This window comes from Simochromis diagramma, unplaced genomic scaffold, assembly GCF_900408965.1.
Source record: "Simochromis diagramma unplaced genomic scaffold, fSimDia1.1 OVJJ01000685.1, whole genome shotgun sequence".
NCBI lineage: Eukaryota > Metazoa > Chordata > Actinopteri > Cichliformes > Cichlidae > Simochromis > Simochromis diagramma.
In genome coordinates this window covers 16912625-16936930 of record NW_024387477.1, presented here as the reverse complement: position 1 = coordinate 16936930, position 24306 = coordinate 16912625, and the positions used below count along the sequence as shown (strand labels likewise).

The following is a 24306-nucleotide window of genomic DNA, read 5'->3' as shown; positions in this document are numbered from 1 at the left end:
CATTTCCCAGTGTCCCCTCCCTACTGTTTCTCACTCGGGGCCTAGCAGCATCCATCCAGATGGAGGGTTTATTTTTGTTTTTGTTTGTTTACTTATTCATGCATCCAGCTATTCGGGGCATCGCTAGGGCTTTCGTTCCACCACAGAATGCAAATCGCCACGGCGGCTAATCCACTTTCATCTCTCCCTTGTCGACATCCAACTTCTTTGCACGTTTCCTCCAGTCTCTCGTAGTCAGGGCAGTCATCCTTTCAGTGTGTGAGATCAAGCCTGCAGTGACCAGGCCAGCCTACCAATATTTCTCTGTACTTTATGCATGTCAGCACAATGCACCGTTCACCTTCCACCCACCTTTAGTAACTGCGAGACGTTTTTCTGGATCTGAGTGTCTTCCTTACTTACTTTCTCCTGACCCTGGCGCCAAACAGGACCTCACAGCACAAGTTAAGTAGTAGCAAGACCGGCATTCCTTCTGGAACGGAGAGTTGTGGGAGCATCCCTAATTGAGTTTGAGAGGACATGAGTGGCTTTGCTCATTTAGTTGTTACAGTAAAACAGTCCAGACCAATCAGCAGGCAAATGTTTCTTTTGTATTAGCCGGTTTACCCTTCAATTCCCATTCGTCCTCCTTTCTTTTTTCATTCTTCATTCAAGTGGAACTAGGAAGCTTGCACACACTTATTAAAGACTACGGCCATTCTGAAAAGTTTCTCAGATTATTGTGCCAAAGCTTTCGTCACGGGCAGCGATGCTGCAGGGATATGGTAACAAAAAAGGGTCAAAACAAAAAGAAAGACATCTAACAGGTGCACGATTCCTCTCCTTTGGGCGTTTGTGTTCTCTGCGGCAGTAATGCTCTTTGTCTGCCCTCTGCTGTGGCAGAAGGGCAGGTGGGTGAGTAGAAGGGGTTACTGTGCTCAAAGCTAGCTAGTTAGAGAGCAGGCAGCAGGGCAGTGAGAGGAAGGGGGTGTTGAGTAATGCAGGTGGTTGTGTATATCTAGCCGGCCGAGCCTGAATTCAGGTGTGAAAATAACACAAAACCAGGTGCATGCAAGTGAGACTGGAGAGATGAGATGAGATTAAAAGAAAGTGTGGTTGTTGCCTCTCCACCTGGCCATAAAGCAGAAACCCACCCCCCTCCACCGAGGCTTTTGTTTCACGGCTAATGGTCCAGGTTAATTGCACAGGTGACTTTCTGTGGGGGAACAGATGGGCTCAAATGTGTTCAAAAACAATCCCAGCAAGCAGAAAACAACTAAGAAGGAGTTGTTCCTCTCCTCTTTATTCTTCCTTTCCCTTCTAATCTTGTCTACTAAAGTCATGAAGGGTGACTGCAGTGAGGTTAAACTCTCACTGTGTTCTTCTCTCACAGTGGGTTCAATTCATCAAGCACAAGGCCGGTAAGCTCTCATTAGATCTCATTACAGTGCAAATGAGCCTCAGGAATTTGCTAGTGGAAGGATAGTAGTGGATAATAGACAGCTCTCCTATGCCTTATGTTGAGAGACTTTGATTAGAGCAAAGTATTTTAAGTGAATAGAAATTTAGAGGATAGTGGAAAAAAAATACGATTGATTGAACTACATAAATAGCTTTTTTTTGTTTTTGCTGACCAACCTGTCGTACTGGTGCATACGGGATATCATAATTTGCCATTATATCAGAAATCCATACTTGAAGCCAGAAGCTTTTTAGGATTCTAAGAATTATTTGTCTCTTTCCCCTCAATGAATCATGAAGGCAGCATGTGAGCCATCAGAAATTGATTTCTCAATTGATCCACTGTGGTTTTTCTCCCCAGAAAAAAAAACATGCAGGGGGTGACAGAAAGCAAATTGAATTTATGAACAGGCATTGTTGACACTCCGGTGTAATTATAGCAGTGCCATGCCTTTGGTGCATGGTACATGTTTCTCTTTTTCTTTTCTGTTTCGAATAATTATGCTTCGTCACGTTTTCAAGGTGACAGCTGTTCTTTTACATTGCAGTGCATATTTTGAGTGTTGTAGATGACTGATTCTAATTGGCCTAAGTTAAAAATAGATGTTGTTTTTTTGTTTAGTTCGCGTACATTATGTAAGCTTTTTAGTTCTAATTGGTCATTGACTGACAAGTGTTTGAAGGAGGCGTCAGTGATACACTGGATTTCTGCAAAACTTGCAAGAACCATATCTCAGTTAATTCATCATGAGCATCCACGTCTGAGTCTTTCTCCCTCTTCCTACCTTTACATTCCTCATGCTGCTTTTGTTAGTAGAACATATACTTGCTTGTGGCTATACTAATCTGCAATAAACATATTTATTTAGCTACTAAACAAATGTGAAACAGGAATTTGTATCACATGAAATGTGAGTCCAGGCTGCAGTATATGTTTTAGAAGTGATTAAAAGTAAAATAAAATACCTAGCCACAAAGTTTTGAAGAAGGCTTTCACACCCTCGTGTCTTGCCTTGCTCCACTAGTCCATGTCAATAATCCCACCCCACCTCTTTACTTCGGATCCCAGTGCTGCCTTCTGTGGGTGGACTTTGACTGTGTGTTCTTCCCGATCCTTCTTAATTCTTTCATTTGTTATCTTATGCTTACATAATAGTACATAATCAAGGATACGCTTGCAGTATCTCTGCTCATCCTTTTCCTATCCCTCCCCTACCTCCCTTTACTATTATCAAAGTTAAAGTGCCCCTGGGATTGGTGAATGATACTTTTCTTACTGAAGGTACTTTTTTCTTAGTGAAATAATAATCTTACAAGTTTAGTTTTTATCCCAATCCTTCTGACACCACATTGCTCTTTCTATCCCTCCTAATTATAAAATGTGATAGTGCTGCTTGTAAATATAAGAGCCAATCCCTAGAACTCAGTTACAGTTGGCTCAGCTTCTGGGGCCAGCTACTACCTGATATCCAGGTAAAGTGAGGTAAGCAGGATCAAAGAAAATAAATGGAAACAGTAGATCATCTCTATCTGGGAGGTAAAGTTTCATAGCTTTGGTTGTGATCTTAAAGATTTAACTCTTTAAGAAAATACCTAAAAGTGCAAAAGCTGCCACCATGTTCCACACTTCCAGAAGCTTTAATAAGATCATTAAGGACCTCGGGGCTGTCTGTTAAGGTGCCCGCATAGGTGTTTCATCACTGGAAGGGTTTGTCAATGTCTTGGGTCTTAGCCCATCTTAACCCATTTAGAAAGCAATTTCCTGTGAGCAGAGGGGATCTTTCCTCTTGAGAAAGATCTGTGGGCATAAAAGGTTAGCTTTTCTGTAATTCCACACCATGCAGTGTACCAGAGCTGCTAATGAGAAGCAGATGAATATTTGCCTTAGGTTTAACAGCTCAAAATAAGATGAGTGAATTGCAGGAATAAGGCAGAAATATCTGCTTAAGTGGCCAATGTTACAGTAAGCAATGGAGAAAGTTTGCTTTGAGGATTAGTGGAATAAGTGTAGTCAAATAATGTGCAGTTTTCTCCCCGAATAAATGCTTACTTTGTCTTTGCAGATTTGTAGAATATATACACCATGTGTGTGTGTTAATAAGTTCAGACAGTCTGAAGGCTCAGTTGGGAGAAGTTCTTGGTGAGGCAAAGACCTGCTCAAGTTTAAGCTTTGGACAGCTTAGGACATAGTTAATTGAACGCTGTGAAGTAACTGGGGAGAACGCTTCCCATTTTAGTCATTTTGGTTCTTTCTGTCTGCAGTCCTCTCCCTGAACCTCCGTCTTCTAGGGCTCCAAAGTCCTGGCCATTACAAATGATGAATTGTGCTACAGTTAAGCTAGAAGTAGGACGAATTGATCAAAGTGTCAGGTGCCCCCTGTGATGTTTAGGTCTCCACGAAGAAGGCAGTGAAGAAGGAGCTGTCAAAAAGTTTCTTGTACCACAGTGGTTGTAGATAAATGTTTACCTGCCACTTAACACGTTGTGTCAGACTCACAGTGTGTCCTTACTAGCCTACATAAGAACGAGTACCTAATGATCTTGGGGTTTGATATAGTTATAGAGGCTGCAAGTTGTTCAACATATTGTTCTCCAGGTCCACAGGAGATGAAACCCATGCTCCCCCTTTTTAACCGACGAGCTTGCTATCTGAGGTGTAGTGCTGCAATTTGAGATAAGCACTACTTGGCGCAGCTTTGGTTTTGTTCTGATAAAGCTGGTCTAATTAAGCTTGATTTAATCAGGATTGCTTTTAAGCACAGCACACAGTTGGAACAGATACTTTGATTTCAAAGTAGCCCTTGGGAAGAACTTGAGGAAGAAAGAGAAGGAATGAGATAGAGAGTAAAATTAGTGAGTACGACTGAAGAGATGCTTTTTTAAAATTAGCATAAGACACGCTTCTATTCTTAGTTGTACTGTCTTCTTTTACTTCCATGAATGATTGCAGGTGGGATGGTTTATTGCTGAAGGACAATAACAAGAAACACGTACAGGTCTCACTCGCTTCCTCAAATTATTTGTGTACCAATCCATGTCACTATGTTTTGTTCATAAATTCAATTTGCCTGAGTGTTGTGTACACACAAATAACGAAAGATTGATCATCCTAGGAGTTGGAAAAGTACCAGTTGTCTCCACTTATTTTTGAACATTTCCCTTCATCTGAGCGCAGTGCAGAAATAAGATGCCGGGACCCTGATGGTAAACACTGGGAAAGAGCTAGTTCACTCATATGCGCAAAAGAATTGATGACCGAGTCTTCAGCTCCACAATAACTCACCCTAATGATCCTAGTTTAAAATAATGTCTGTTCTGGACCAGAAAGATAAAAATGGTGCCCCTCTGACTCATTAGTATCAGGGCGTAAAGATAGATGACCCAGATATAGAACCTAAGCCTCTTTCTGAACCCAGTTTCCATTGAGTGGTTTACTGCATGTGCACAGTATGTCCACAACTACTCATAGTCTTGGCCTTGTGGACATTTTAAGTGTCTTCTACCTGTCCTGTCAGCCATCCTGGCTGCCTCCACTCCTCTTATTTCGTGGATCCACACAACAGCTGGAATGGTGGACAAGGGGAATGTTTTTCGAAGGCCAGTCCCTGTGTCATTGACTAAACAAGACAGAGCGCTCGGGTATTGAGCGACTCCACACTAAATCTTTGTAAAGAGCACTTAGCTCCCCTGCGTTAGCCACAGAAAGAATATCTGTCAATGACCATCACTGGATGCTTTCATCCTGAGGCTCCTCTAAACTCTAAACTAAACTCTTAAGTGTATTTTCCTCCTCCCCAGCTGTTTACTGAAAAAAAGGCAGGCTTCGGTGACAGGCCTCTGTCTCAATGCTCTTGCACTTGCAGGGATTGTTTATAGCTTATTCAGGAATAAAGCACTCTTTTATTGTGATATATGGTGACCTGTAGTCAGAGAGCACCCACAACGCGATGCCTAAAATTAGAGCCATATAGTGTGTCTGTAGTTATTATGCACTTTACTATGATAATGTACGAGCTGTAGCATAACATTTGTGCTTTTCTTATGTGCTTTCTCCCAGAGGGAGACGAAACCGGTGTGATGGATTCCCTGATGGAGGCTCTGCAGTCAGGGGCCGCCTTCCGTGATCGGCGAAAACGGACACCACGCAACGGTAAGACAGACTGCCGACTGACAAAATACTGTATTTAGGTGCCATTGTGCAGTTTTTATTGTTTCTGTCAGTTTCACTTGTCTGCAGAAAAATACTTGTCCCTTTAAGTTGGTAATAGCTTTCTTGCAACACTGCTGTCTATCATTTAAATTAAACGTTTCTGTGAAAGTGCCGTTCATTCACCGCCTGTACCCGTGTGCGACTGTTTCAAGGATTCATTACACAGATACGGCATTGATGCATGTAGAAACATATGTACATATAAACAGGGGGCACAGAAAAAAAAGGGAGGCATGTGTCCTGGTGTAGGTCATTAGAAATTTATTGCCCCTTTCCCATTCATGAAGCACTTAACAGTAGGGCCGAAGCTGATTTAGAGAAATCCTGGTGCTAATGTATTCCATTCTGCCATGATGAATAGGCCATGCCCAGAGGAGTACCACCTAGTAGGGGCGCAAGGGTCAATTGATATGCAAGTCAGAGCTCTGCAGAAGAGTCACAGGTGCTGCTGTCTTCACACTGGCAATCATATTAGGAAAAAAGAAAGGAGAAAAAAAGACAGTTGGCTGGAGTGGATGATTGTGCTGTAGATGTTGAAGAACAGTAAAACAAGGATATATTTTAAAGGCAGACCAGAAATTGTTTTGTTTATATCTAAAAAGTACATTTTAGGTTGTTTTTCCCCAATATTTACATTTACAGACATATTTGCAAATAAACTAATATTTGGTGCATGATTTTGTAATGCTTTATGATATACTGTAATTGAATTAGAATTATCAATAGAATATTAAATATTGTTGGGTAAGTTTCGGATCATTCTTGTAATACAAAAGATGCAGTGAGTTCCTGTCGCATCTAGTCTCCCCTCAATCCAACATGCAAAGAAGCACTCTCCAGAAGGTGCATTTTTCTTCTGTACAGTCGATTGAAACCTCCTGCAGAGGTCATTAAATGAACAGTAAACACAACAGTGGCTGAAGTGCTTGAAAAAAAACGTTAAAAGCAGAACAAACAGGAGAGCAGAACAGCTGGAGTTTGGTTTTAGCCTAACACGACCTGTAGCTGCACTTCCTCTTTCTTGCATGCATAGCATTACCTTTCAGATTATCATGCAGGTTAGTTGTTGGATGAGTGCTCTACTTTAGTAGTGTCTGTCAGTGGTAGATATGAGCACCTGTCCCTGCAGTGTAAAGAGATGTCAAAATTAAAGTCATCAAAGAAAACAAAAACTGGAATCTGGAAATAGAATTTCTTTTTTCTCATACTAAATAGGTATAAAAATCAGTTTGCATTTCACTGGAGTAACACTCTACCTATGTGACCCAACATCTCTCTGATTGCCCATCATCACCAGTCCGTCACAGAGAGACTGTAGGAGACAGCCAAAGCACGGGGACAGCATGCTTTCTCCAGACAGAACGGCCATGGCTGAGGTTTAAAGCTACAGTAAAAAAATCGTACTATTTTTTAACTACGTTTTCCACATATAACAGACTATATAACAACAAACAAACACACCCACACTTTCTTCTTGTCTCAACAGCTATAATACTGCTCATCATTCTATAAACAAAACCTCCTCCATTCTTTGCCTGTAACGTTTTCATGCTATATTTCTGTTTGGGGGTTTGTTGTGAGCTGGTGTCTGAATGTTTGGGCAGGTGTGTTAGCAAACCTAAAGGATTTTTTGCCAGACTATGGGAGTTCTTCTGCCAATATCTGAAATGTGTCACTTCTGATGCATCTTTGTCTGTTTCCCTTTTTCTTCATTTTTGCCTTCTCTATCTTCTTTTTTCTTTCTTTCCTTTTTTCCCCCCCAAACATTGTTACAGGTGATCAAAGCCCTACCAGTCCAGCCCCGTGGTGGTCGGGTGCTAATTATGGTAACAGAACTCTAGGTGTGTGTATTTAACTATCATTTTAACCCAAATACCACCTTTGCTGCACTTTTCCTGGCTGCATACCTTACACATCCTTCCTGTTAAACACTCAAGCTGAGCTGGTCTACAACATGCAGAGTCCTGTGCTGAGCATTTAACCGAGAAAAGATTGAAACTGTCAGAGTTAGAAGAGTTGCTGTCACCAAAAACATGTTTCAAAATGAAATTAAAATCACAGGACCTGTAAGAGAATATCATTTGCAGTGTCACATCAAGTGCATAAAATATCGATATACAATGTTATTTATATTATTGTTATTTATACACCATTTTTGCACCAGCATAGGTACAAATATCCCTAAGAAGTACAATACCAGCCCCAGTGTTTTTGGACATGAATTGACAAAAACCTGTATTATGTATATTAGAAGTAGAGATTAGAAGACTTGCAAACAAACTAATCTCAGATAAAATCGGTAATTTTTAAAAAAAAAAATACAGAAAATATTCTGTCATTCATAAGAATGTAAAAGTTGGAGCACATTTTCTTACTAGAATTAGTATTGTGTGATAAAAGGATCACATTAAACCATGCAGGAGTAGAGTAGAAAATTGAACTGGACATTAATGATTTTAATGCTGGGTGACAGCGTGAATCTTACGCTCTGTCTTCAGAATCCATATGTAATTAAATGACTTAGCCTTGCATTAGCACCTCGATCCTTAATGCACCTCGTAAGATTAATGCAACCCCTAAACGTGGCCGCACTACTCGAAGGAAGTTGTCTCAGCACAGTTCCTGTCTTATGGAGCAGCTACAGCTGTCATCTAATTTCTGTGCTCTTCCTAAAAGCCTGTTGTCACAGCATGATAGCACTTCCTGTCTTCTAGTGATGTTGAGCCAATATTCTGATGGAGAGGTCTGTGGACCTCAGTGCTTTGGTCACTCACAAGGTTTTTGTGTATTACACCTACTTTTTCCCTGTATGTTTGGTAAATGTCAAGCTGATGCGCAGTAGCTCACAGTGTCCTTCTAAAGGATTCTTGCTTTTTATGCTCTGCAGGCTCCCTGTATTTTTGTTGTTATTGCTGCATGTCCAAGAACCTGATACTGTGCTTGTGGATGTATCTTAAAGGTGTCATGTTGCACTTTTTGTATGCTGGTTTGTTTGTTTTTTGTTCTTTAATCACACATATCCAACAGTTATTTTGATATAACCTCTAAGTGGACATCTAAAGAGGTGAAAAAGTTTATATATGCCAAGTTAACACTTGATGTTTTTAAAGATCTTTAAACTCTTATATGGGAACAACCTAATGGTTATATTTAAGGTGTGAAAAGAACCTATTACGTAAAGTTAGGCTGGGCTCTGTGCACAACAACAGCTGTGAATGTTTTTAAACCCTGCTGTCCAGAGTGGAAGTACAGATTGGTAATACTAGAGCTCTCATATTAGCGCCACTATGTCTAATACTCCCAAGAACATTTGGTTGACAAAGGTTTTATTTGTTTCTATGTTGCATGAATTGATTTGAAATTGTTGAGTTTCTACAAGCCTGGCAGGGTTGTAGAAACCTAACCTTGTTCATTTTATTGTGAAAGCCACTTGGCCATGCCTGTGGTACCGAATAATGATGTTGTCACAAGCATGCCCCATACGAGTAATTTCTTTAAAGTATATTAGAGTCTTGTTTATGACAGAGGGTCAGAAGAAGGATGAGAGTGGCACATTGTAGCTTCATCAATGCTACTGTACAAGCATTGTGCTGAACTTCCTCTATAAACATAGAAGTCAGTATAAAAGCACTTGTGAAAGTATTTTCCCTGTAACTAAATGTTTTTGCTGGAGTGATGCAGTGGTTTGAAGCGGTAAAATAGTCACCTTTTTTTCGTTGATGAATGCAGAGATGTCTGCATTCAGTCTGACTTACAGTGAAAGCTTCATGAATATCATCCTTGGTCACTAACGCTTATGAAAAAATAAAGTGTTGCTAAAACTGACCGTGTTTGGACTTTCAAAAGCAAAGAATTTTCACTAAAACCACCACCACAACTCTTAACATCAATTATATGATTTGCCAAATTTGAAAGGAACTTCATAGTGGGATAAACCGTCACTGAGGACATCCGTCTTAACTACTACTTCCTGCAAATACCAAAGGTGAAACTTCTGACACCACTGCACAATATGAAATAATATGTGACCAGTGAGATCACATAATTGCAAAACTAGATACTGCCCATCTTTATTTAAAACTGTTTTGTTCGCCTTGATTAACCTCCTGTTAATTTCATATTTTGTGCCCATAAATTGTTTTCTTATTTTTGGGAAGTAACCAGGATGACACTTTTCTTTATGATGGATTTTGCGTCATTACGGTACATCCCTGCCCTCCCACCAAGTGCACAGCACTGTGAAACTACTAGAATGCATTGTTTACTGACAGCTCCCTGTCTATTTATATGAAGCCCCATCCTGGTTTGATAAACTGCCGCGTGGAGTCTCTTCTCTGAGGTGATAAGAGGGGAACATTTCTTTCTAAATGTAATCAGTTGCTATGCAAAATAAGGATACCTTGTCTCATCCAATGAAAGAGGACAATGTGTCCATATTGTGTAACAACGTGTCTGCTCGTCTTTGGGTTGCTATTTCAGCATGTAAGGTGGGGAACTGGTGGTGTTTTTGTTTGTTTGTTTTACGTACTACAATATTTTTGCAGTACGTCAAGAATGGCAACATATTCTTCGGGTCAGTGAAGCAGTATTATTTGTGTACTATGTTTATGTGTAAATGCGGTTTCTGTCTGGCTCAGGGATGACAATTCAGTCCCTGAATTTTCTGTTAGAAAAGGTTCTCAGAACAGTTATAGCAGACATTGTGGCAAATCTATTCAATCCTGCTTGTCATGTCTGTTGTAATCTCATGCTTTAAAGCTTGATTAACCTCCTGTCATCCTTAAGCGAGCAGTGTGTGCGAGAGAGACTCCGTTAGTCATACAAGAATCTTCACTTGCGTTGAAAGGAGTTCATTTAAACCCAGCATGCTGTTCTTTGTCGTCCTTTAGGCTAAACCATACTTCAGCAGACTACCTCAAGTGTCAGGCTGAGCACAATTCTTGCCGCCGTCAGTCTTAATTACACCCAATTCCAGAAGCATTTCCTATTTCCTTGTCTCCACTTTGTGTAAGATGGAAAATCTAACCCGCGAGGCCATACTCATGTGTTATGCAATTACACCAGCCATTCCTAATTCAACACACAGAAAGTGGATGGATTGATGGAGACCAGGGAAACAGTGTTGCTGTTTTGGAGTTCAGGCTCATTTCAGGAAGTTAATTTCTGAAGGTCGCTTTTCCTTTTTGGGGTGTATTGCAGCTTTTGTTTTTCCTTTTGCTGTAGTGTAATTTAAAATTAAGTTTTACTAAAAAGATATAAGTTACCATACACCTTTTTTATCTCTTATTCCCTTTCTTGTGAGACAGTTACCTGGGAATCTGGCAGGAGATTGGTGGGTAGAGAGCAGGAGCCTCTCATACATCCTGGCTCATCGATTTTCGGTCAGGGATGAAAGCCACAGACTCAGTAGGTCTTTCATACTGGGGGGCATCCCAAAAGACACATCAATCAGATTTCAAAGAGATCCAAGCCCATCTTATTTATTTACCACCTTTTCAATGTCATTACAATCCCAAACCACGGCCTCTCTCCTTTCCTTTGTCTGCCCGAGACTCCGGCTTCACCTTCACAGGTCAGTCCATCAAAAGTTCCCTCCTCTGTTCTGTCAAGTAAGTCTCTTAAGGACTTACTTGACAGCGAACAGAGAATGATCATCTTATTTCCATTAAGAAACAGAGATGCAATGATATAAAGCTCGTCGGAGTTACGGAATTTCAGCCTAACAGTCTAATCCCTCGAAGCCCAGCAGTTAATTCAGCTGGCCAGGCCAGAGAGTGAGCTCCTTGTATGTTTAATGAAGATTAAATTATCTATTTTCTCTCATGAAATTTTTATGGCAGAAAGTGGATGAATCTGCAAAAAGGAAGGCAAATAAAAAGTCCAAAGGAAAGTGTCTTTAAGATGAGGTTGGTAAAGGATATTCCAGTTTTCATTTATTTCCAACCACCTCGTGACATAAATGATTGCTAATGCATTTTACGCCTCTGTTTGTTAACCACATCACCCGTATGCAGACAATCACAGTATGTTCAGGCTGGCAGCTGTTTTCTCATCTTTCCCCTGATCTGGGAGAAAGTCAGCCATTTGTTTCTTAAATTACATCACAGGAAGTGATAGTGATAGTGATCGTAATTCCCTTAGCAATTAATTTGCTCACACATATGTTGTACTCATCGTTTTATCTCTCTGTGTTGTCTCTCAACCTCTCTGGCAGTTGTTCTCCTTGGCTGTTTCACACACACACCTTCAAACATGTGTGACATATCTGATAGGGACTATTGCTGTAGGGTGCCTCTGAGTTGAGGGCTAAAGCTCTTTGCCTCCACAAGCTCCTGGCCTCCACTTTAGGGTGTTGATAGATGTTATTCATTGGGGCAGCCCTAGAGGCAATCCTAAAGGAAGTGGAGCTAACATGATTTGAGGCAAAGAGGCCCAGAAGGTGTTGGTGCCTCATACTGCAACGTGGATGGTTTAGTAGATGTGAGATATCAATAGAGCAGATGAGAGAAGAGTTCTGTGGAGACGTACGGCTTGAAATCTATCACCTGTTTCTCATAGATAAGGATATTTATCAGCAGCCAAACAGAAAAGGCAGATGGAAAGGAACTGAGGCGTGGACAGCCATTCTCGTCCTAGGACTTGGACAAAGCCATTGTCCGTCCTTTTGACCCACAGGGCATCTCTGTACACCTGATCATTTTTCACCCTCAACAGAAAACCCATCACGGAAATATAGATGAAGATTTTATGTACCATTTGAGTACCCTTGGCACATAACTGATTTGTTGCTTGACTCTGCCAAGAGAGGATGTAAAGTAAGTGAAGTGTGACATAGAGCATTTGAGAAGATAAATCAAATCTTAATAATGGCCTTCTCTTTGGACACCAGGGGTCTCTCGCCCCTGCCTCTGTTCTTAAGTACCATCTAACCCCTTTGCTGTTTGAATCACACGAAAGCTATCTGCTTGACTACAAGGTATCAACAGGGGGCTGTCCGGCTGCCCTTTTGATGCCATTATCCCCTTTTACAGCTCCCTGTTTGAAAAGACTTACCTTTGGAACTTTGCTTCCGTCCCCTACGGACGTGCTTTTTCTTTCCTTTTTTTCCCTTTTCTTTTTGAAATAAAGTCAGTGATCAAGAGGCCTGAGAGCTCTTAACACTTATGTCCAGTATTGTCTTTCTTAATTAGAACAGGGTGTTGTTGAAGAGCTTCGCTCTCCTGCCTAGTGGATCATCAATGAACAACTGCAGAGGGCAAATCTGTACTAATTTATCATATTCAATAACATCCTAGAGCGTTTGCAGTGGGATGTGTGATTTCCTTGCTCACTTTCCAAATAATATTGGCTTTCAAGTATGTGGGCAGTTATGAAAGGTCACCCTAAGTGTAAATTGTCAATACTGGATCAATTTTGGAGGGCAAATGTGCTTTGGAGGCCCCGTAATGGAAAGTTTTATCTTATTTTTACCCAAGGCACATTCACACAATAAGATTGATGCCATTCATTGTTTGATGTATTCCTAATAGACCTATAAAGTTGCAGAGCTTAAAGCCAAAGGAATGCCTGTGAAAGCCAAATATAGGGATGGCAATTGGACCATCCCACTAGCTGAAAAATTGCCCTCATATAATTCCAGTGGAATCTCATCCAACCTTATGCTTAGAGCTGAGGGATGGGAAACTTGTTTCGCATGAATTAAACCTTATTTATTGTTCATTAGGCATGCAGCAGGGCCAACTGATGATCAGCTAGAGAGCAAATAATGCGCAGTGGAATAAGATCTCGTATGGTTATGGCTTCCCTTGACAATGAGACACGGTGCCAGAATCAAATGCTTCCTCCTCGCCTGTCATTTTTTTAAAAAGTCCTTAATATGATGTGGCTATTATTAAAGCGGAAGACATAATGTCCAGACGGATGTTTGCATTTGATCTGTCAGCAACTATCTACAATCTGTCAGACAGAATGAGGTGCAGATAATGTTTTACTTTCGCATGTGAAGGCTTGATGTGGTGTTGAGTAACATGGAGGTAAAGAGTGAGTTATACGAGCAATTCCTATGAATGCAGATAAAGAGAGAATGTGTCAAAGAATGGTTAATGCTCCGTTTGACAGGACGCACCAATAAAGGTATCGCAGGGAAGAAGGATATTAAAGAAATCACATGCTCTCAGCTTGACATTGCTTTCCTGCTTTATTCTTCACATAATAGTGTTACAAGCTAAATTTAACATGTTTTTCAGTAAGGTTAATTATGTCACGCCTCGCCTTTCTGGAGTGCAAAAAGGTGTTCCATCGTTCTAACAATTAGAAGATGGCGAGTTTGATGTTCTGTATTTTTAGACAATAAAGTGTATTGGATAATTAGTTCACTTACACTTCTGTTTTCCTTCCTGTGGAATAAAACTCTGTAATCAACACTTATGTTAGTTATTTAACACACAAATAGCAAAAGCTGTTATTAAATGAAAAAACTAAACTAAACGTTTGCATTCTGACAGCAGTAAAAAAAAAAAAAAAGATGGCAAAACCAACTGAAATATAATACGGTAAGAATAAGAATAAGAGCCGTTCGTGTGTTGCAAATGAGTCGGACAAATTATTTTTGAAACTTAACTGCACCTGTGCGTAGACCCTTCAGTTAACAGTAAGGGGTGTTTCAGAGCTGTGACAACTACAGTAACCGTGTCACACCATTAGTAGGACGTGCATACTTTCACTAACAAGGTGTTTTGCTTGCTTAAAAGGATGTATGCAGTAGACCATTTCTGGGGTGTGGTAATTGTTATACAGTGGTTAAGACACATTAAATGAAAAGTAATGGTCCTTATCATAATACTTTCTCAAGAGCAAATGCACTCAGCTGATCAGTCAGTTCCTATTTAAACGAGATAACACAAGTTAACATTAAGAGGATAAATAGCAGAGTGGGAACACAAAGTGATTGTATGTGGTAAGAGGTGTGGAGAAGATATAGAAAAGATAGAGTAGGTGTACTGCACAATGAAGGAAAAATGCTTGTAGTATAAAGTTAAAGAAAGCAAAGAGACTGAGAGAGTTAAATGACAGCACAAAGCTGAAAACGCATACCAACACAAACAGAAATGCAGTGCAATCAGCACTAATGCTTCCTACACTCAGAGAATCCCACCAGTCGAGCATGATTGTGCTTGACATGGTTCCATCACTAATGCTGACTGATGCCCATTTTCCAGGCTCTTCACATTTATTTATTTATCTGTTTATTTGTGTCAACTTTATTTATTGATGGGCCTAAAGTATATGATGGCAGACCTCCATTTGTTCATATAGGAGCGTTAAGGCATTTACACATGAATGAACAGATGACTGTGAAAGGACAGAGTTCCCTTTTTTTATTTAGATTCCAGCAGCTGAAATAGCTCTTCGTCTCTGGTAATGGAAAAGTGATATGCCCCATTTAGTTACTTAGCACTAATCCCAGTGGTTTAGCTGCTTCTCTATCTTTTTTCCTTCTATCGTTCATTCTTTTGACTTCTATTTGGTTAGTGTCTGATGGACGGATTTGAGTGGGGTCAAATTACTCCCTTGCCTGTGTGATTTTCTTCCACTGTATTAGTGGCAGCACTCTCAGCCACAGTGCATGCATGCAGCACATTGCTGTTGTCGTTGACCAAAAAGTACCCATGAGGGTTTTAAATGCATGCACTTTTTGAAATCGCACTGTTCACATAACCTCCATTTAAAGTTGCTTCCATTTGGTTTTCCTTTTTTTTTTAGTTTGTTGTCAGATTTTAATAAGACGCCCTCTGATTTGTGATCTTGATGATACAATTAAAGTGTAATGAGCGCAAATATAGTTGATGTTTATTCTCACAATGACATATTTGCTGTTGCGAGAACACTGATGGTTAAATACCCACAGGTGTACAATTTGAAATAATTTGCTCTGAAAGCCAGTATAGTTGCCCAGAGGTCTTCCAGCAGACATTTGGTCATTCTTGCGGTGGAGCTAAAGTATTCATGATCATTAAATTTCTAGAAAGTGCTTATTTTTATGTAGTATTTTGAGTTTTTCAAAAATAAACTTGTAAACTATAAACAGAGAATTAGCTGTTTTATAGTTGTGATAACGAGTAATAGAATTAAAGGAGAACTAAACGGGGATGGAGAAGAGTGGTCTGATTTCAGACTGAGGAAACAGATTCGATTATTAGCAGTATTAATGGGATGGAAGAGACAATAAAACAAAAATGAGCAAGGAGTGTTTTGCTATGCATCTTTTGGTTGTGTAGCAATTACGTCCCTCTAAAGACAAGAGAACTTGTCACATATTTTTACACATGACCAAAATGTTAAAAGGAGCTACCAAGCTCCCTCTTCAGCAGTGGCTGATTGGCATCTGCGTGCTTACAAAGACAGGGATCCTACCCAACTGACTCTGTGAGTTTATCTGAATTTATCCAAGGCAGTTGCTGTGCTGAGAAGGAGGGGTGGAAATAAACAAGAAGGAAACACAACAGCTTGGTATTCATGAATTCCATAAATTACAATGTTACTCCCCTAAGAGATGAGTAATATGTCAAGTTTAAAAATAGACAGTTTGCCACAGTACAGACCCTCTGCCTCCAGTAGATGAGGATTAAGCAAATACATGTTAAAGGGTAGAGTTGGAAGGGAGTGGAGTGCATAGATAGATAGATAGATAGATATTAGTCATTGGGTTTTTCTTGTTAACTACATAACCTGAGACACATAGTTGAGTGCTAGTAGAGGTTGCAGAGTTTCTAGCATCTCCACCCTGAAGGCAGTGCCCACTAATAAAAGGGTGAGGCTGCACACTGCATTACCTCAACTGTTATTTTTTACTCTCCTACTCCAGATGAGCTTATTCCAGTGGCTCAGGTCACTGTTGCCCCAGGGCAGATTATGGCGGATGGGAGCTGTGATGTTCCTTAAGATTTCCGACAAGAAAAGAGTGTGTGTCTGGGCGTGTGTGTCTATACGTTTGATCTCTTTGTGTGTGTACTTTGTTTTTGGTTGGTTGTGTGTGCTTTGTGGGAATGTTCACTGAAGCTTAGCATTTCTTAGGAGGCCAGCAGTTGACCTGATTTCTGCGTCACAGGCTCGCTCCCACAGGTTCACTTTTTAAGGAAAAGTGATGTCAGTCTGAAAACTTGAACCACAAATACGTTGCCTAAATCGCATGAAACACACTGTCCGAGGTGTACTTCAAATAAACTGGCATCAGCGTTGTATTGTACAGCTCACATACTGTGTATATAGATTAGTATAATGTCCTGGCTAAATATAGTATTATATTATTGCTATAGCATGTTAAACCACTTATGGTCCACGTTATTAAAGTCTTGTACACGGAAGGGCTCTTTTTTCACAACTGATAGCACCATTAATATGTTTACATGGTGTCTGTCTGAGTAATTGATTTTTCTTTTGCCAATTGTCAAAGTTTTATGACCGTCACTATGGGCTGAAGAAGCTACCCTTTCATTTTTTTACTGGTTTAGCTGCTAGAATAGATGTTTCCTGCTTATAAACCTTGAATAATTGAATAGGAGAATCGGTCAATGAGCGAGGGAGAGGCACAAGGTCTTGATGGCTTGATGGCCAAGATGACAGCTTGTGAAATAGAAAGACAGCAGACAGATTAGCCAATGCGTCATATTGTCCCACTGCTATGTGTACACTATGCTCTCTCAACTCTATTTTTGCCCTCTTACTCTTGCTGTTCCTCTTTCTTAGCCCATTACACTCCTTACATGCTCCTTTGCCTCTTTTTTTTCCTGTTTCACTGTCACTCCTCACTAGGGATGGGTATCGTTTAGGTTTTATCTGATACCGGTGCCAAACCGGTACTTTTGAAACGGTGCCGGTGCTTAAACGGTGCTCAAACCGGTGCTTAAAGAATGGAGAACACAAAATTGGTCCAAAAACCTCTCATGTTCAGCTGGTTTTTTTAAAAAGATAACAATGTTAGCCTTTTCTGCAGCTATAGGGGCATATATGGCATCACTCTTGGCTGGAAGCAGTGCTTAAACAATGGAAAAAACACAAACTTTGTCCAAAAACCTCTCATGTTCAGCTGTTTTCCACTTTTTCTTTGGTCATTTTAGCCTTTTTGGCCAGGGTGAAGGGAGTATCTGCCATCAAACAAGAAGACAGCCGCATGTAGCTATGATGATGTTTGCTAGTTCACCTTACATGCATTAAAGTAATCACGTGGTTAGCCTACTCAACGTAAATTACACACGAACAACATTAAGCTACTCACGCAGAGAAGAACGGCTGCTGCTGCATCATCATCCTCATCATTTCTGCTACACTGGCAGGGCTAGGGGCCAGGACTCTCCTCTTCGGGTTTTTGGGGGATGTTGCAAACTCCGGGTCCGATAACAGGCAACCACACCCGCAGTAGATGTGCTCGGTGTGAGGTCTCGCAGCAAGCTATCAAATACGGCACATTTCTCGGCTTTAAAAAAAACGCTATGCATCTCCAGGTGTTTCATCGGATTTGAGGTGTTACCTCCTTTGACAGTATCACAGTATCAGCTTAAAGCACTTGTTGCTGCTGAGTTTGCATCTTTTGCTGTGAAGTACAGCCAGACTTTGACCGCTTCGCCTTGGGCGTTTTTAATCTGTAGCTCTGCTCTAAAAGAACGTACGTACCTGGGCCCGCCTACTATCCTCGGAAACGTAAAATGATTGGCTAGAATCTAAAGTGTGTCACAGCTCAGGGGAAAAAGAACACCGAAATAAAGCACCGAAATGTGCGCTGCTTTTTCAGTCTGGTTACTACCGTTTATGTCAGAACCGGTGCCATCATGGCACCGGATACCGGTACCCAGCCCTACTCCTACTTCTTTACAGTTCTTTTAAACCACCATTTTTACCTATCAGCTTCACTTTGTGTTTTTGCTGTCCTTCTCTACCACCCCAGTGCCTTGTTTTCTTTGGACGGTTCACTTTTCCTTGCATCCTTTCTCTATCCATCCCAATGACCTTGTGTCACTCCAGGCAGAATTATTACTCTTGGATGGAACATCAGCTCAGTGGCGCCATACTCCGCTTTCTCCACCCGCGTTATCCGTTTATGGAGTATCCCCTTTTGTGGTGAGCCATCCTCCTATAGCCCAGTAATGATAGGAGTCTTGGTGACCCTGTGCATTTGCAGTGTAATACAAGACTCTCATGTCCATTACATTAATTCCTACACATCACTGCTGCCATGCCTCTCAGTATTTTGTTACATTGCGGGCATTCTCTTTCCTGCATCACCTAACTGTGGCCACAATCGCTTTGCCCAGGAAGGTGAGAAAGGTAATTGAAAAATGTTTTATACAGAATTGGATGAGACGTTTTTAGTCCAAAAAAAATATCTCAAAAACATAATCTGACGAGTCTGTTTGTGTTTTGTTACTCAAGTGGATGAAAAATGTTTTCAGATCAAATAAATTGAAGCCAAGTGCCCTCCACCCCCGCACTATCCCTCTGTTGTCAGTCATCTCTTTTCATAATAGGGAAGCAGGCCGCTACCATAATTGCTTTGATGGTCCAGCCTGAACAAATCACTTCTGGGCATAAAGAGAGGCCTTGGAGATGGCAGCCAGAGAGAAAAGGTGCGAATGAATTAAAGCACTTTGCGTTCCTCTGGGGCATGTGGCCCAGATTTTTCTTCAAAGAAAAAAAATATAAGGAAAGGAGGAAGGAGTGTGGGGGTGGGGTGTGCCTCTTTCCTCCTAGAATAAATGGCAGTAAAAGCAATAATGCACATCCAGCCTCCATTATGCCAAACTGGAGAGCTCTATCAGGGAAGACACAAAAGCACTGACATAGTTAACTGGCAGGTGGAGAAAGGAGGATTTCACTGGAAATAATCTGATTTTGAACGGGGCTTCCATCTATGGGAGAACCTCTGGTCAGACCTTTTGTGAGGGAACAAAAGTTTGGCCCTTTGGAATCAAAGCTTTGAATGCTTCAGAAGAGTTGGGTGAATGGGCCATGTGGATGTCCCAAGGCCCAGGGTGCTGTGAATTGCAACAGGGGCAGACATCAGACAGGGCCTTGTGCATCACCATCCCGCATCAGTTGAACCTGATGAGAGCCAAGTGCCTTTTTTTCTTCCTCTGCGCCATTATGTGCTTAAACCTTGAACCAAACAGAAAGGGTTTACTTTTTTGCTTCTAGTAGTCACTTACATTATTGGAACTGTATTCATTTGGCTGACAATCAGAGGAATGTGTACATACCCACTGAAGAGACCAGAAGAAACTTAAATTATGCAGCTCCAGTGATCTCTCTATGACGAAATTGCAGTGTTATGCATAAAGTCAGGGCATGATCTGTAACTGAGGTGACATAGGTATGCCAGCATAGATAGTAAATGTAACTGATATCTGAAAATTTGTCTATATCTCAAAGCTGTACATATCTCGGATTCTTTTAAAACTGTGTGTTTCTGCAAAACAAAAGTCTGGTGGATGACTAACTGATGTGCAGGCACTTCAGTCATTTTCATTATTTTATTTTGAAGCTGAGTTGGGGGTGGATAGATGGTAGGCAGCTAAGGGGAATCTGCTGTTTTCAGTAAAAGTTTAATTATGACTACACACTGCACAGGGTGAGTTGTCATGAGTGTGACACAAAAGCAGTGGGGCCATTTGACTAATCCTCCTACAACTCTACAAAACCTCCAGGGGTCACAAGCCCCAAAACAAGTCTCCACGGGTGTCTGGAACATCATTCTTTTCCAATGGATTGTTTTTTTTGAAATTCAGGGTACAGCACGCCCCTTGTTAGTTCCACCCTGATCCTTTTTTGTTTCTTTTTAAGTCATCCTAACAGCCCAGTCTGCATCCCCCAGTTTCTTGCTACGAAACCAAATATTCAACGGCCTTTTGGAGGGTACAGCTTTTGTTTGTGGTCGACAGCCCATTACAATCTTTCAGAGCTGCAGGTGCAACACTCTTGCAAAGGAATTACTGGTTCACAAAAATGCAAACAATTGATTGCATCAAATAGATAACACTTACAACCGAGGATTTTTCAAGTATTAAGCCTGTCGAATAGTTGTGTGTTAAGTGCATTGAAATACCAAAGATAATGAAAGTGGTATATTTTGCTTAAAAAGAGCATTTTGAGAGAAAGTAAGCATCAATCTCCCCTCGTCTATATCTTTGGTCTGTCCTCACTATCAGTTTCCACATTATCCTATAAGAATATATAATTTTGTATAATTTCTTTAAAAAAAAAAAAAACTAATTTTGCTGCTTTATTGTTTACCTTGTCAGCTTGAGTTAAGCACATTCATCTTATCCACTCATTTGATGTGTTTCGTTAGCAGAAATGAGGTTGAATACATCCACACACAGCAAGGACAAACCATTACCAGCAACAGCCAGCTAATTAAGGAGTCTCTCTGACTTGATACTTGCCAAGAAGTGCGCATTGGGTTCGTAGCCATGTATCCAACCATGTGTTTCAGGGAAATGTCTAAGGCATTATTTTTGCCCTCCCTCCATCCATAATTAACCTCCCCCATTTATAATTCAGATGTGTTCTTCACACATCTTCTGGTGATATGACATTATTGCCGTGGCTAAACAGACACCGAGGTGCCTCGAGTGCATGGGCATGTGTGTGTCTTTGTGTCTGCGTGACACACTTTAGACTGGCAAAGCTCCACCCCAGCCACAAGTGCAAAGCAGAAAACAAAGCTGCTCTTGCGCCCGTTCTTTGTCTTATTAAAATTGTCAGTTTAGTGAGAGGTTTTATAATTTTAGTTTCATCTTTTATTTCCACATGGTGCATGGCATGTAGAGCAAAGTGCATGAATTTAATGTACACTAATAACCTGTCAACAACAGGTTATTACAGGACGATCAATTTATACACTTTTTTCATATGCAGACAGTTTTTACCTTTGAAGCTATACATTTATGGGTTCATCACTAAAACATAGTTTAAATCATTAGTTATGTATGCTGAACAGGAAAAAAATGAGTGCACTCTTGACGTGCTTTTCATAGAGTATCATGAATAATATGTTTGCCTTTTGAAGGACAGAAGGAAGGAGAGTCACTGTGTAAAGAAAGGAAAAGGAAGTCATAAAAAGAAGGAAGGAAGGAAGGAAGGAAGGAAGGAAGGAAGGGATGCATGATGGCATCAGATGATGCAGAAAGGTCATGAGAGAGAAGAGCAGCGACTTAGACAGAAAGGGACAGAGAAGAAGTAGGCATGCCATTGCCAAAGCAGCACTCAATATTGTGTCCAGTCCTGAAGGATGTGACATATTTCTCCAGTCTTTGTTGGCCATTTTAATCAGCTTACATATGTCCTGGATGAAAATTGAATTTGTCTGGAAGAGAGGAAGATACTTTTTGGCTCTACCACTTGAATCTGTATGTGTGTCTATGCCTGTGCACTTGCTTGTGATCGCCTGCGTGTCTTTTTGTGCATGTGCGTGTGTGTGCAGGCATTGTGCGCATAGAGCCAACCAATTCATAACAGCAATGGATTGTGTTTCTCCCATACATCATTGTCAATGCTGCTCACCTCAGCAGTGCCAGCTTATTTAATGGCCAGGACCTGAACTCAGAGTGCACAAAGGACCCCCACGCCCCTTTTCTATCTGTTTGCCCTCTGGCATTTAGAGGAGTGTGTTTTGTGTTTGTTAGATGTGTGAAATAGATGATTTTTCTCATTTTGTCAATGTGTGAATATTTTTTGTTTCATTTTTCGTTACATGGGATATTTAGAAATAGCACCTGGGATTCGGCACCTGGGATGATATATATATATATATATATATATATATATATATATATATATATCCATATCCAGTTGGGGTTGTGGAAGATTGCACCCAACTTCATCTTGAATTTAATATGACTACTGTATATGAAGGCACACTCCATTAATCTGTACGCCTACTAGGGTTTTGAACAGTTTGTCTGGCACAGACTTCCATCTGAGGAGTTCATCCCTCAAAAGATCACCATTTTATGGATAGCATCTTTTTTATGAATTTGAGCCAGAGCAGTCTTTTTTCAGCAGTTGTGATTGATCACAAATATCACACAGCATGCTTCTGACTTGCAGTAGAGATTTTAAATAAGGAAGTCTTGTGCCTTTGAACTGTCCTGGAGTGAGTCAAGCATCCTCTGAAAGGCAAGGCCAAGATTACTGACTCTTTTCTACTGTGCACTCGTGTCCTGTCTTTTTGTTCATGGAAGTAGGGCATGTCAGTGGGAAAAAGGGCAGCACAAGATATAGCGTGGAAAGAAGCATCCTGCAAAGAACTTCCTGCTTTGTGATAAAAAGAAAGAGAGTTCTATCACACAAGATTTTTGCAACAACATCACATCCAGATGTGAGCTACTTGCAAGTATCCTTATATTATTTTTTTGCACCTTTGCCAGCACACTTGGTTCCACCCTGCTACCATATTAGCATAACCTCCAGAGTAGGTCACAGTTGCTCACAAATAACTAAATACAGTACACACTCTTTTTAGGTCACTTCATTTGCATGGGGGTGGTGTTTTTGGGGTGGAGGTTATAAGGTATTCTTGATTCAGATGCAAATGGGACAGTTATCAGCAGCCAGGACCTGATGAATAATGGGATGTACAAAACACACGGCCCTGCATAAGGAAATGAAAGAGTGCCTCTTTTCTGCTCCACTGATTTCATTATAGACACTATTATTGGCTTAGAATGGCAACATCTATTATCTAGAGTCAGAATGTGACCATTTTTTTGATGCAGACCGTCTTTTACTCTGTCAACTGTCATCAAATATAGCTGCCCCAGATAGGTCAACAGGCAAAATGTGTAGAATGTGAGCCTTGAGGCAGTGGTCAGATGAGGGAAATGTTAATGTATTTCTAGCCTTTGGATGGTGCTCTGTCCTCATGATGGTCACCCATGAAGCCAGTCTTTGCTTTCAGTATGTTGTTTTACAGTTCATCACCATCATTTAGCAGGTTCATAAAGTTCATAAAGGATATTTTAAAGAGCTATACATGTACATGTAAATATATTTAAAGCTACCTTGTGGTGTGACAATGTTTCATTGTGTTCTGACAGCTAAGAAAGAGACAAGCTACAATGTGTTATTCTACTAATACATATATCATCTTTGAAATGCAGTGTCACACCTGCCAAATGGAAGACCCTTATATGGCCTTTATTACGGGCACAGGATAGTTTTGAGTGGAGGATCTAAAAAGAAAGGAGACTGTTTGGCAGATGGCAAGAAAACAGGAGGGTTGGCTGCAAATAAGACTAACAGTGGAATGCTGCAACGAGGTTATTTTCCTTTTTAAATGCTACACAATAAAGACATAATGAAAACGTAAGGATCTTCAGCCTTTCCACAGGATCCGTGCATTTTCATTATGTTTTCATTTTCGAGCGCTTGAAAGGGAAGAACCACAACATCGCTGGGGCTTATTTTAGTTTATGATGAAGTGCCTAAGTTGCAGTTTAAATTCTGTCATACCCCAAAGGTTATTAAGTACAGAAACAAAATGATACATGTTTATATTGCGCTGTATTCAAAATTGTGTCGGTAATGCAGCTCCAACCCTGAAAATCTGTGAAACCAGAGAGGGAAGCGATTTTTTCGATGCTGACTCTGTCTCAAAATTCCCC

General features: G+C 40.6%; 1 protein-coding gene across 9 annotated transcripts in view; it reads left to right on the top strand.

Annotated features, from left to right (window-relative positions):
- diaph2 (diaphanous-related formin 2) overlaps positions 1-24306 on the top strand; it is a 357889-nt gene that overhangs the window by 306588 nt on the left and 26995 nt on the right. For 7 of the 9 annotated variants that reach the window (XM_040016586.1, XM_040016582.1, XM_040016588.1 and 4 more), the window contains 2 exons: positions 5498-5590; positions 7426-7491. In XM_040016586.1, the coding sequence (XP_039872520.1) occupies positions 5498-5590; positions 7426-7491 (159 nt within the window). The remainder of the gene's footprint in view (positions 1-5497; positions 5591-7425; positions 7492-24306) is intronic. The other 2 variants (XM_040016585.1, XM_040016590.1) reach the window with 2 other exon arrangements.